General features: G+C 53.4%; 6 protein-coding genes across 6 annotated transcripts; 4 read left to right on the forward strand and 2 right to left on the reverse strand.

Moving 5' to 3' along the window:
• Positions 1 to 229: 229 nt before the first annotated feature.
• On the reverse strand, positions 230 to 1,402 carry DACRYDRAFT_28058 (Golgi phospho protein 3; the record flags this gene model as incomplete). Its single annotated transcript, XM_040774299.1, has 3 exons — positions 230 to 801; positions 848 to 1,094; positions 1,142 to 1,402. Coding segments are annotated over 3 exons (1,080 nt in total), but the record flags the coding sequence as incomplete, so codon positions are not given.
• A 1,382-nt stretch (positions 1,403 to 2,784) lies between these two features.
• Positions 2,785 to 4,636, forward strand: DACRYDRAFT_56259 (kinase-like protein; the record flags this gene model as incomplete). Its single annotated transcript, XM_040775362.1, has 5 exons — positions 2,785 to 3,373; positions 3,425 to 3,579; positions 3,626 to 4,056; positions 4,106 to 4,234; positions 4,282 to 4,636. 5 exons carry the CDS (start codon positions 2,785 to 2,787, stop codon positions 4,634 to 4,636), a joined length of 1,659 nt encoding a protein of 552 aa, XP_040626360.1.
• Positions 4,637 to 4,646: 10 nt separating this feature from the next.
• Positions 4,647 to 6,255, reverse strand: DACRYDRAFT_23982 (D-aspartate oxidase). The gene is made up of 8 exons (XM_040773495.1): positions 6,179 to 6,255; positions 6,014 to 6,129; positions 5,912 to 5,957; positions 5,713 to 5,858; positions 5,278 to 5,649; positions 5,191 to 5,225; positions 4,898 to 5,140; positions 4,647 to 4,846 (listed from the first exon to the last, which is right to left on the reverse strand). Exons 1-8 carry the CDS (start codon positions 6,204 to 6,206, stop codon positions 4,732 to 4,734), a joined length of 1,101 nt encoding a protein of 366 aa, XP_040626361.1. The 5' UTR covers positions 6,207 to 6,255; the 3' UTR covers positions 4,647 to 4,731.
• A 189-nt stretch (positions 6,256 to 6,444) lies between these two features.
• DACRYDRAFT_96203 (endo-beta-1-4-glucanase) lies at positions 6,445 to 7,850 on the forward strand (the record flags this gene model as incomplete). Its single annotated transcript, XM_040777352.1, has 6 exons — positions 6,445 to 6,990; positions 7,037 to 7,144; positions 7,192 to 7,309; positions 7,366 to 7,431; positions 7,484 to 7,752; positions 7,804 to 7,850. The coding sequence occupies exons 1-6, from the start codon at positions 6,846 to 6,848 to the stop codon at positions 7,848 to 7,850; spliced, it is 753 nt and encodes a 250-aa protein (XP_040626362.1). The 5' UTR covers positions 6,445 to 6,845.
• A 449-nt stretch (positions 7,851 to 8,299) lies between these two features.
• DACRYDRAFT_110186 (uncharacterized protein) lies at positions 8,300 to 9,472 on the forward strand (the record flags this gene model as incomplete). Its single annotated transcript, XM_040769022.1, has 10 exons — positions 8,300 to 8,326; positions 8,378 to 8,406; positions 8,458 to 8,598; positions 8,648 to 8,688; positions 8,740 to 8,826; positions 8,879 to 8,922; positions 8,972 to 8,982; positions 9,034 to 9,136; positions 9,191 to 9,294; positions 9,343 to 9,472. The coding sequence occupies 10 exons, from the start codon at positions 8,300 to 8,302 to the stop codon at positions 9,470 to 9,472; spliced, it is 717 nt and encodes a 238-aa protein (XP_040626363.1).
• Positions 9,473 to 9,719: 247 nt separating this feature from the next.
• On the forward strand, positions 9,720 to 10,935 carry DACRYDRAFT_23983 (uncharacterized protein). The gene is made up of 8 exons (XM_040773496.1): positions 9,720 to 9,805; positions 9,856 to 9,884; positions 9,933 to 10,073; positions 10,120 to 10,160; positions 10,210 to 10,296; positions 10,343 to 10,601; positions 10,661 to 10,758; positions 10,806 to 10,935. The coding sequence occupies exons 1-6, from the start codon at positions 9,782 to 9,784 to the stop codon at positions 10,447 to 10,449; spliced, it is 429 nt and encodes a 142-aa protein (XP_040626364.1). The 5' UTR covers positions 9,720 to 9,781; the 3' UTR covers positions 10,450 to 10,601; positions 10,661 to 10,758; positions 10,806 to 10,935.
• The last annotated feature ends 1,172 nt before the right edge of the window (positions 10,936 to 12,107 follow it).

The raw sequence follows: 12,107 nt of genomic DNA on the forward strand, positions 1-12,107 counted from the left end.
ATGGGACACGTTCCCTTCAAGCGTCTAGTGATGAGCCCCGTTATTATCCTGTATACCCCCTGAGGAGAATGTCATGTAAGAACCAATCCGCCGCTGACGCTCGTATAAACGAATTTGGTATTGCACGTACGCAGAAAGCATGCCCCGGATGCGCGCACGTCGCTCACGTAGAGCGGCACCAGGGAAGAGAAAGCGAGTATGGGTACCAGATAGTGTACAAGACGGTTGCTCAAAGGAGACTGTCCATGCGACCAAACACCTCCAGGACAGTGGCCACGACCTCAAAATGCAAATCCTCGGGCTCGGCCATCTCCTTCTTCACTTCTCGCACTAGGCCAGCAAGGCTCTCTGACCCCGCGCCCTGGCCCTCCCTCTTCCGCCCGGTGGATTCGGTCCGGGCCGAACCGAACGGCCAAGTGCTGAACTCGGCGAGGATATCGTCACACCGTGCGAATGCGGCTTCGCGCGCGTCGAAAGACAGTCTCTGGAGCGCGTTTTCCAGCACCGAGGCGGCATAGCTCGCGCATGCGACGCAGACTGCGCGTGTGTACCGGTCTTGGATGCCTTCTTTGTGCAGCGCCTGGGATGGGATGGCTGCGGTTCGCATGGTGAGAAGCGCGACGACCCGGGAGACGACATCCTCCTTTGTTCGTGCGTCTGCTACAGGGTGCGTGGCCATGTCGAATAGGAGGAAATTGCGTTTCTCGGTTCGGAGAACGCCTTTGTCTACGAGACCTTTCATTAGTCGTTCGCGGACTTGCTTTAGCTGGAATCCGATCTTCATCACGTTCCACGTCTCGCCTAGGCCGCATGAGATGGGATTCAACATGGAGGTGAGGACACGCACCGCTTAAGAGGTCGATCCAGGAACCTACACCCATCTTCTCGGAGGACTTGATCATCTTGAGTGCTTCGTCAAGGATGGTCTCTCCTGTCAAACGATCATCGACGACTTCGACCAAGCGATCCGGCAGAGGGTATCGTCGCCTATTTGAGTCCTTGACCATGGCGATCCGTTTTCGTAGTGCGAGTTCGATCATGATACAGCCCCGAAGGGCATAGGAGATGTTGTCGTTCCAGAATGATAGGTATCCCTGCATCGGATGAGTGCGTGTGGTGCGCAGCAGGCAAAGATGCGCACCTGTTTGTCCTTCAGTCCCAGGAGGAGGACTTCTTCTAGGATAGTAAGTTTTGGCAGCTTATTCTCCTCGTTGGTCGTGTCCAGGTCGCGCGGGTCGTATGCGACCTTGCTGCTTCCTTCGAGTGCTGTTCCGCCATAGCCGTTCGCTGTGCTGAGTGTAGGGGTAGACGTGGACGATAAGGAGCCGTTCTGGGATGAAGAGGGGGGTTGGTCTGTCGTCTCTGGTGCTGCTCCACCGCCACCACGTCGTCTTGTCAGTCCGGACTGGGTTGCCATTATTTAATTGGATGAGGGGAGGAGGGGAGAGGGATGGGGAGGAAGACGGTGAGGACGAAAGAGAGTTGCAAAGGGTCGCCACTCGCGGCGCGCGCCTTTACCCTGTTGGTGCGAGTAATTCCCTTACGACAGCTCTTGCACTGTTGACCACTTCATAACGCATATATGCGTGTAAAATCACTTGTTTGTTATTTAATGGCGTATTATTACTTCATCTATGTAGAGTAGAGTTTAGTATGTATTGGTATGTAGTTAAGGGTGAGCGTGTCCGTGTAGCAAGCGATGTGTTTGGGGTTGTTTTGCTGAGATGGTCCGTCCATACTTCTATGCTTATAACTGAAACTATCCTTTTATAACAGATGAAATATAATACACTGCCTATTGTCATGGAATGACTTTTGCCATTTGCCTCCGTTTGATTACCCTTTGCGGCTCACACTCAACAACACTTTGTCCGTCGCCGCTCTTTCTCCCTCTCTTTCCTTCCTTCTTCTTTAACGACCACAATGTCCCCTGTCAAGATAAAACGTCCACCACCAGACTCACAATCACAACCAGCTGCAAAACGTTTCAGATCAGACATAGTCAACCCTTTCGAGGCCCGTGTTCCAGCATCGTTACCACCAAAACCTCAGTTTGCGCCGTCTTCCGCCTCTCTTTCTTCTAGACTAGGACCTCCTGTGAATCATACCCAACCGTCTTTCAGGAAGCCTCCCCCATCGGGAGACACCTCAGAGCCAGAAGAAGGAGAGCTAGACGATGCCACCAGCGTGCCCAAGCCACCGTCAGTGCCGGCGCCTGATCTCCCCCCGCCTCCTGAAGAACCGAAAGCGCAAGTCAAGTTCTTCCCTTTCAAGATGAAGAACAAGGTTGCATCTGCCCCAGTGCTCGAGAAAGGACTCGATCTTACTGCGGCGCCGATGAGCAAGCCCAGTGCGGAGAAGGGCAAGGAACGTGAGGAGGGCGAGGAAGTCAAGGACTCCGAGAATGGAGAAGTGGAGGAAGGATACAGGAAGGCTTCTGCTTGGGAATGGACTCCTGAGAGAGAGGACGAGGATCGGCGTGGACGCCGGCCTTCCAGACCTACAAAATACGACACCTGGCTCCCGGACGAAGAGCGCTCGTTCGACTCCTGGCGTGCGCCGGACTACCGCCCCCGCAGCCCTCGTAGTCCTCGATACCGTGCTCTAAGCCCACGCACGCGCCCAGGAAGAGCTGATCACTGGGAGCCTGGCCTGGGCGACGACGAGTACAACCGAGCGCGGAATTATGACAGGTACGACGACGATAGGAGGTATAGGGATCGCGATCGGGGCGACTATTATCGGCCTTCGTATGGCGGTCGTTCGAGCTCACCGAGTTATGGCATGCATGGGCGCACGCCGTCTCCTCGCTATAGGGAAGACTCGCGTGTCGACAACCGTGGTCTGCGCCCAGCTGAGCCTCCCCAGCCTGCCCGTTCCCATTCCCCAAGGCGCTCTGCTCCCGTACGACGGACTTCAGTAGAACCGGCTCCACCTCGCTCTCCCCCTTCTACAAGGCCGATTACCCCTGGTGCCCCTCATCCACAGCACGAGCCTCCAACGAACAACGTTCTTCCCATCCCGACTCCTACCCAGACACGCCCACCCTCGCCCAAGCCTCAGCCAGCCAAGCCAGTCAAACGCACGCCTAAACATCGCACGGCGCAGGAAGAGTTCGCCGCTTATGGGCGTACCTTTGTCGGCTGTTCGCGCTTAGCCGCCTACGAGTTGCTGAACAAGCTCGGAGAAGGCACATTCGGGGAGGTGCATAAAGCTCGCAGTCATGTGACCGGGCAGTTGGTAGCCCTCAAGAGGATCTTGATGCATGAGGAGAGGGAGGGGTTGCCGATTACGGCGTTGAGGGAGGCGAAGCTGCTCAAAAGGCTAAAGCACCCGCATGTGGTATCGGTGGTAGATATGGTGGTGACAAAAAGTGCGCTTGTCCTGGTTGTTGCACAGGCTCATACTGACCTGTCATATGCAGCCACGAAAGAATCAAAAGGGGATATCTACATGGTCTTCCCTTATATGGACCATGATCTTGCCGGATTACTGGAAAACAAGTCCGCGCGACTCACGACTCCCCAGATCAAGCTCTATATGCAACAGCTGGTGGAAGGGACGGACTACCTGCATCGGGTACGTAACTTGCAGGTGTCGCATGCCTTGTCTCACCTCACCGAAGAACAACATCCTTCATCGGGATATGAAAGCTGCCAACTTGCTCATCTCCAACTCTGGCGTGCTCCAGATCGCAGATTTCGGACTCGCAAGGCCTGGTTATAGCAGGCTAGGCGACGACGGTATCGACTTGCGGAAGAACAGATATACCAACTGTGTCGTTACGCGCTGGTATCGCCCGCCTGAGCTTCTCTTGGGCGAGACACACTACGGGTTTGCGATCGACATGTGGGGTGTAGGGTGTATCATGGGCGAGATGTGGATTCGCAGGCCGATGTTTTGCGGCTCTTCTGATCTAAACCAGCTGGAGAAGATCTGGTCCCTTTGCGGTACTCCGACTGAAGATACCATGCCCGGGTGGAGCTTGCTTCCTGGTTGTGAAGGAGTGAAGACTTGGCCTAGGCAGGAAAGGACGGTCAAGCAGCATTTTGAGATGTAAGTGATCGAGTTGCGCACATGGACGAGACTGACCCTAAATGTTCAGACATGGACGGGATACCGCCGATTTGCTCGATAAGATGCTCCTTCTTGACCCTGTTCGACGGATCACTGCGGCCCAGGCTCTGGACCACGAGTGGTTCTGGACTGATCCTCTTCCTGCTGATCCCAAGACGTGCGTCGATCTTCTTTATAGTTTGAAGTGTCTAACGCACTCCGCAGCTTGATGCAATATGAGCCGTCTCACGAGTATGACAAGAGGAAGGCGCAGATCGAAGAAGACAAACGGCGCAAGGCGTGGCAGGCTGCGCAGGCTAAGCCAGGGGGACCGTCTCAACAACTTAACCATCATCATCAACCACCTCCGAACCATTACCGTCCTGAGAGTTATCGTGATGCAGTACGAGGCCCACCCAGAGGGAACAAATTTGGTGGTCCGCCTCCACCAGGTGGACGTGGGCATCCGTCAAGGCCGGGCTACAACGGTGATCACTTTCGGCGTGGGCCACCGCCTGACAGACGCCCCGACAACCGCTCTCGTCCACCGCCTCGTGACGAATCTTTACCATATGGGTAATCCAATGTTATTCATTCATCCTTTCTATCTGTAGCAATTTGTGCAACTTGTAACTATTATCACATACAATGCGACATCGATTTCTCGGTTTATTCTTACTGTTCGTGGGTCGTTGTGCCGGCCTTGGATACGCCCTTCAAGGCCGAGGTGAGCAATTCCATCGCCATGGAAGCAGAGCCCCAGGAAGCCTGATATCCAAACCCGCCATGACTGGATGGTGTTATGAATAAGGACTTGGAAGGGACGAGATCAGACGCGTACCCGTAATGGTAGATGACGGGAATTGTCTCTCCTTTGCTGTTCGTCATCTGATCTTCTTCCAGCCTCACCCCGCCTTTTCTCCCTGGCCGGAAACCACACCCAGATTCGATCACAATGGACTCCACATCTTCCACAGTGGGTGAACGACCTCCTTCGCGAGCGGCCGGCGGGGCTATCTCGGGCGCAATGGCAAGTGTACGCTCGATAATATCCCGCGTCGTTTCCGGCCGAGGATTGGGGTACCTGGAACATCATTAGCAGCAGTTGGGGAACCCTTCATTGGGTAATCGTGCCAATCATTGTCAATCTTTGTACCGCCCAAGATCACCTAATAAGGGTCAGCAGCCAGATTCTGTGATTCGGAGATTAGGTTCACGCACGTCCCCTGATCGCCGCGGGATGATATATGTCCACAAACCGGACAGGCTGCTGGTAGTCCGACCGAAACGAACCCAGGGTGCTCGGATGAGGACCGTCTGTCCCCTGATCGGGTAGACGTTCTTGTCTTCGACGCCTCCCAAAGTCCGAGCTCCGAGACCAGCGCAAACAACAACCGCATCCGGGACTCGACGGAAAGCACCATCCAGCACTTGTTGAATATGTTGCAGCTGAGCCCGAACAGATCGACCGCCCTGCGCGAGGACACGAGCGTACAGATACCCAAGATACCGCGGGGTGTCAATGGTGAGCGTCTCGAACGTGACACCAGTCTTGCTTCCAGGACGAAGTTCCGACTGGGACAGTTCTCGATACTATGAAACGAGCCCAAAAAAGACCATTAGCACTTGAATCGACAGTCCAACTGACAGTGGTACATTAGGCATAAAGTCCGCAAGAGGATTCGGGCCTTCCCGACCCTCCACGTAGTACTCGGTCTGCGGCAGCCTAAGGAAAAGACTTTCGGTAGGTGCCTCTGGTGCCGACATCTTCCACATGACGTCAAACGTGTCTCGTTCCATCTCTACGCATGTGTAAGAGTGAATACCGAAGATACTGCGATAATTCAACGCTTACTGAGTTGGATCTTGTTAGAACCGGCAGGACTAACATGATGAGCACCCTGTGCAATCAATCTAAGCGAGGATCGAATATGGCATTATGTTGATCATTGCCCACAGCCCAATTGCTGGTATAGCGTGTGCTCTTCGCGTCGCCGGGAAACAGCTCTGCGATCAAAACGACCTCGTGACCTAATTCCTGAATCTTCAACGCAGTTGTCAGGCCAATGACACCTGCAAAGTTCAGCCGCGAACGTCGCTGCCATCCTGAAAGGGAACCAACCTGCTCCGATCACAGCAACAACAACCATGTTGAGTCCTTTCCGAGAGAACAACGCAATCTAGCAACAACGGAAATGCTGTTCGACCGCAGGTGGTGCGAGGACGGAAGCATATGGGCAAATGAAAACCCTACATGCATTATGAGGGCAACTTCTCATGCTCTCACTTTACTTCCCTACTTGATTTAGTGAGCTTCCCCTCTGCCCGTGGAGACGCGTCTTCTTGCTGGATGCTACCTTTTTGCCGTGGTTAATCCTTGCGAGCAGTCTTCTGCGCTTGCCGTATGCCAGGAACATGACGTCCACCTGCCGTGGCTTCACTATACTGTACTTCAGATCCAAGAATAGCCGAACGGTCTTGCCTCGTTTTTGCGACGTGCAGTTTCCAGTGGCCGCACGTGAACGGGTGTATTGTTCGACCGCCTCGTACTCTGCTTGTGGATGGTCAAGTGATAGACGACATTGTTCCGTTCCTAGGTTCGGAACATCCTCTGGCGTCTCCTGTTAGCAGCGTGTCTGGACCAGCTGCCTACGACTCCCCGCGGCCAGCAACGATGATCTCATTCAACTCGTTCGCAGTTCTGAATGCGAGGTATATAAAGTGCTTGCTCTGGGTCAGCAATCCCTCAGGCTCAGCCCGTCTATCCAGTCGTCCAAGCCAAGCTCACAATGATCGCAACTGCCCTCTTCGCTGCCGCTGCTGCCCTCGGCGTCTCCGCTGCTCCCCTCCAGGAGCGTTCCACTGTCCTGACTGGCCAGTACACCTGCGCGACCAGCGGTGACTACACCCTCTGCCAGAACCAGTGGGGCTCCGGTAAGCTCTATGTGCTTGCTTGAAACGCATTGCTAAAGATTCCAAGCCAATGGTGTCGGTTCGCAGAACTCGACCCTTGTGTCCACCAGCGGTACCGATATCGCCTGGACCACGACCTACACCTGGGCTAACAACCCGAATGACGTGAAGACCTGTAGGACGGTCCCCTTACCGTTGATCAATAACTAAACCAATCTTTAGATGCCAACGTCCTGAACAACAACGTCAATGGTGTTACGCTCAGCTCTGTTACCAGCCTTCCCACTACCTGGGACTGGTCGTACACCAGCGAGTCCAGCGGTCTCCGCGCTGATGTCTCGTGAGCATGAGCACGCCTATATGTATGCTTGTGTCAGTATTAAAGCGCTGTCCTAGATACGACATGTGGCTGGGCACCTCCTCCACTGGCACCGCTACTTCCTCCACCTCCGAGTACGAGATGTAAGTCAGCGCGAGATCATCACTTTGAACAACCCTCTGACCTGCATCACAGCATGGTCTGGCTAAGCGGTCTCGGCGGCATCCAACCCGTCGGCTCCCTCCTGACCAGCAACATCGAGATTGACGGCTACACGTGGAACCTCTGGTCCGGCCCCAATTCGAACTGGGAGGTGTACTCCTTCATCCCAGCGACTTCCGGCACCTCGATCACTAGCTTCAACACCAACCTCCTGCCCTTCTTCACTTACCTTGTGGACAACGAGGGCGTCTCCACCAGCCTGTACCTGAATGCTATCCAGACTGGTACTGAGGCGTTTACTGGTGAGCTTGGTATATGCACCTAAGCTATTGTGTTGCTGACCACACGTACAGGCACTGCCTCCCTCGACACCACCACCTTCTCCGTCCAGCTCAACTGAGCGTGCTACGTGGACTGTTGATTGTGCTGAAAGGAAATGTGCGCATGGATGTAGTCAAAACTCGGCCCTGTAGTCCGTCCATGAGAATAACAAGCTTGTTGTGTCCTTTGCTCGAGGCATACGTGGTCTATAAACGAAAGAATGAGGACAACTCTTCTGACCCCATGTGATGGGAACACGCCGAGTCAAAAGCCGCTCACTCCAGACTGTGACTAAGCTTTGTAACATCCAGCCACATGGACGTCACTCACATAGTAAGCCGTGCATGTGAAAAGTGCCTGTTTATAACGTTAAGAAGCAACGTGTCAGGGTTCAGATTTCGGCTTGGCCTTCTCCGACAACGCCCATATCGACCCCATGATAAGCCAAGACAGGCTGAATGCCTTAAATACCACACGGATGGGCGATAGTCTTCATACACGTCCATTTCTACCCCTGCATCCTGCGAAATGTCCGACGAGATCGTCATCAGAGAGGTAGGTACTTGACCCCATCCGTGTTGACCTTCGCTCATGATCTCGTTCCAGGTCGTCCCAGGTTTGACCATCTTCTCCAAGTACGCACGTTCGTCACAGCGATCACTGCAAAGCTCTGATTCTCCACGCAGGCCATTCGCGCGCCTTGGGATCGTCCCCTTTGGAGGTCGTACAACCGCCATCAAGCTCAACAGCGGCGAAGTATGGGTATTTGTCTCTACTCCACTGAGCGATGACACGAAATCGACGCTCGATAGCATGGGGATCGTCAAGTGCGCATGTTCCTTTCTGTTCCGTCAATAACATACTCACGTTATTTAGATACCTCGTCACGCCGGATGCACTCCACACTCTCTACATCAGTACGTTCATCCTATCCTCTGAACAGGAAACCACCACTGACACACGATCAGGCGAGTATCATAAAGCATATCCAAATGCCAAGTGCATCGGTGTGGAGCCGTTGATTCATAAGAAGAAGGATATCAACTGGGCTGGAGGTGCATTCTTTGATACCAGGTCCTTCCGCTCTTGGCTCACGGAAGTTGTCAGCATACGGCTTTGCTGAGGGAACCACGTACGGGTATGAGGACGAGGTGAGTATTCATAGCGTTGTATCACCTGCATGAGCTCATTTATTATCAGCTCAGAGCATGGTATGATATTGAAGCCGTCGCTCCTGGACGCATCATCTGACCGTCAGGCAGCTATTTCTCTGGCTTCCAGAACAAAGACGTCGCTTTCCTGCACATTCCCTCCAAGACTCTGATAGTCGCTGATCTCCTGTTCAACCTCCCTGGAAAGGAGCAGGTGCGCATCGTCATACTGCATCAAACAGGGAGTGTATGCTGATCCGTGCTGTAGTATTCGAAGAGCAAGCAGTCGGGTCACAGTATCTTCACCAGCGGCCTCAACCCGTACTCGGGTTTCTATAAGCGGTTCCTCAACTCGGTTACATCTGATAAAGCGTACGTACTTGCCACCATCAAACGCGTTAACACTCATACTATGCACAGTGCTATGGGTCGTGATGCGAAGACGGTGGCATCTTGGGACTTTGAGCGGATTATCCCCTGTCACGGGGATGTGATCGAGGGCAAGGGGAAGGAGGCGTGGACGAGGGCATATGCGAACTTGCTCAAGTAGGGCGGTGAATGGATATGCATCCTGCACTGTACTATGATTAGGATTTCCTAATTTACTGGTTGACGGGCTTTCGATCGGGGGAGTTGCTGGATTCTGAAATGATCTGTTGTGGTTCTTCTGATTGGTCTTAGTTTCTCCGCGTCTACGTTCTTTATCCGAGGGATTCGTCGCAGTGCGGGTCGCGATGCACACGCGTCATTGTCGTCATCGTCCGATCACTCCCCGAGGGGCCAACGTTTCCATCGACCCCCTTCCCCGCATCTCACTGCTTTCACTCTACCATCAATCAATCCTACTCCCTGAACAGCCATGACAGACACAGTCATTCGTCAGGTCCGTCTCCTCATGCATCTCTCGTACTTTCCTTGTTAATCCCACTCCAGGTCGCTCCTACCATATGCATATTCAGCAGGTCCGACCCCCAACCCACTACCTCTACGGACTCTAACAACCCAACCAGACCATTCTACCGCTTCGGCCCCATCCCCGTAGGTGGTAGATCTACCGCTATCAAACTCTCTACTGGGGATGTATGCGTCCTCGCATCTACAAAGCTGGACGATCCCACCAAGGCGAAGCTGCATCAACTCGGGCCCGTCAAGTGGGTATTTAGGCGCTCTGTTGGAGGGTGACTGATAGAGAGCAAGGTATATCATGGCTGCCGATGCAGTGCATACGATGTTCATCAGTGCGAGCCTCTCCTTCAGCTCTCCCACTTGGTACTGAACATCTTGCAGGCGACTTCAAGCGCGAATTCCCAGATGCGAAGTGCATTGGTGTCGAGCCACTGCCGGAGAAACGCAAGGATATAAACTGGGACGGAGGTGCGTGCATCGGGAAGCACTTGAGAACCTGCTGATCCGCATATAGCATATGGGAGAGATGCTCCGGATACAAAGTATGGTTTTGAACCAGAGGTGCGTGCCTGGCTCCTCCGTCTTCCAGTTATTGACCTTCCTGAGATACAAGCACAGTAAGTCTGCTCAACCGGACGAGATGGGTGTCTTTTATGAGGTCGATGTCCAGCTACATCCCGTCACACGTGAACCAAGACGTGGCTTTTCTTCATACGCCGTCCAAGACACTGATAGAAGCAGATCTCCTCTTCAACCTCCCTGCGAAAGAGCAGGTACGAACTCAGATCGTCTGCTGGTGCGCAGAGATGACATATTTGACCAATTCTCCAAGACCAAATCTGCCCGTTCATGGGCGATGAGGTGGTCTGGGTTTGGACCAGAATCAGGACTGCACAAGCGCTTCTCACTGCTTATTGGGAAGGATCAGACGTGCGTTTCCCCCCGCTTGCACTATATACACGGCTCATATATGCCAGCATAATGAAACGGGATGTGCTTTGATAGGATCATCCCGTGCCACGGTGACGTGATCGAGGCGGATGGTAAAAAGGCGTGGACGAACGCTTATGAATGGCTGCTCAAGTCTGACTGAAGTCTATATATACGCTCTGGGTTTACAACAAATACATTCCATTCATCTGCTTGTTCGTTACACTTGTCCCGTTAACCCATCAACCACCCATCAACCTGTCGATCCGTGCTGCTGGGAACGGTTGAGCCTCGTACTGGTTGAAGTGCAGAGGACGTACCGTGTATATTCCGCTGCTTCTCTCTCGATTATTTGGTCTCTTTCTTCGTCTCCTTGCACTTGCACTTGTCCTCCTCCTTGACATCCGCCATGACCTGTGACAAGTTAACATGGAACTCAAGCCGGTCCCTCAGCTGGAGGCGTACCTGGTCGACGTGCTTCCCACAACCCCTCCAAGTGACCTTTCCGCAATCGGGGCAAGTAGCTTTCATGCACATTGTTGTCGTTGATGTTTGATGTTACGGTGTGTTGGTATGGATGTTTGAAGCAAGTGTCGATGTGCTGCTTCCCCTTTTATGTGCGCTGTCTGGCACACCGACAATGTGGTCTTGTGGTCGGGCGGCACCAGATATTCCGCCACATAACGCCCCCTATCAGTGTAAGCACATTCACCGATAAACCCCTTCTGATGACAAACAAAACAGAATATCCTTACAAAGCTTCTCCACAACGGGTATCGTGTCTGACATTCTCGGATACTCTCCTCGGAATTCTCTACATCCACCGACGCGTAATGCATCCTAACCCCCACAAGTATTCATGGAGCATCTTGAGGTATAACCCGGCGGTGTCCAGCAAAAGGCGGAAGAAGTCGACGGGCGCGATGCTCTTTGCTTGGAGATAATAATAGACCCTTTGTGCAAAGTGTGGTCGGCGTCTATCGAAGCATGGGCGGGAATCAGGGGTTGTTCTGATCCCATCAGAGCAAGCATATGACACAAATAACCCGTGCGAAGACTTTCAGTAGGTACGAGAACTTGCCAAACGCGCTGGTCCGCCGGAGATTCCGAGTTGGGCCTCTGAGAGATTTCGGCCACCCTGAACAAACGACGGTGCAGATACTTCAAGGGTGACATATCGCTGTGGTCTCTGCAGTCAGCGCCGGAAGGTAGCTGCTGCACAAGAGTGGGGTTTTAGGGTTAGGGTTAGGGTTAGGGTTAGGGTTAGGGTTAGGGTTAGGGTTAGGGTTAGGGTTAGGGTTAGGGTTAGGGTTAGGGTTAGGGTTAGGGTTAGGGTTAGGGTTAGGGTT

The sequence above is a fragment of the Dacryopinax primogenitus genome (genome assembly GCF_000292625.1).
Source record: "Dacryopinax primogenitus strain DJM-731 SS1 chromosome Unknown DACRYscaffold_16, whole genome shotgun sequence".
Classification (NCBI taxonomy): Eukaryota; Fungi; Basidiomycota; class Dacrymycetes; order Dacrymycetales; family Dacrymycetaceae; genus Dacryopinax; species Dacryopinax primogenitus.

What these genes read in the sequence shown, in the direction of transcription:
- DACRYDRAFT_23982 (XM_040773495.1), bottom strand. Translation starts at nt 6,206, where the DNA reads ATGGTTGTTGTTGCTGTGATCGGAGCAG. An exon ending in TGTTGCTGTGATCGGAGCAG is followed by an intron (nt 6,130 to 6,178) that starts GTTGGTTCCCTT and finishes TGAACTTTGCAG; the next exon opens with GTGTCATTGGCCTGACAACT. An exon ending in TTGCGGACTTTATGCCTAAT is followed by an intron (nt 5,650 to 5,712) that starts GTACCACTGTCA and finishes CTCGTTTCATAG; the next exon opens with TATCGAGAACTGTCCCAGTC.
- DACRYDRAFT_23983 (XM_040773496.1), top strand. Translation starts at nt 9,782, where the DNA reads ATGACAGACACAGTCATTCGTCAG. An exon ending in CATCAACTCGGGCCCGTCAA is followed by an intron (nt 10,074 to 10,119) that starts GTGGGTATTTAG and finishes ATAGAGAGCAAG; the next exon opens with GTATATCATGGCTGCCGATG. An exon ending in GGATATAAACTGGGACGGAG is followed by an intron (nt 10,297 to 10,342) that starts GTGCGTGCATCG and finishes ATCCGCATATAG; the next exon opens with CATATGGGAGAGATGCTCCG.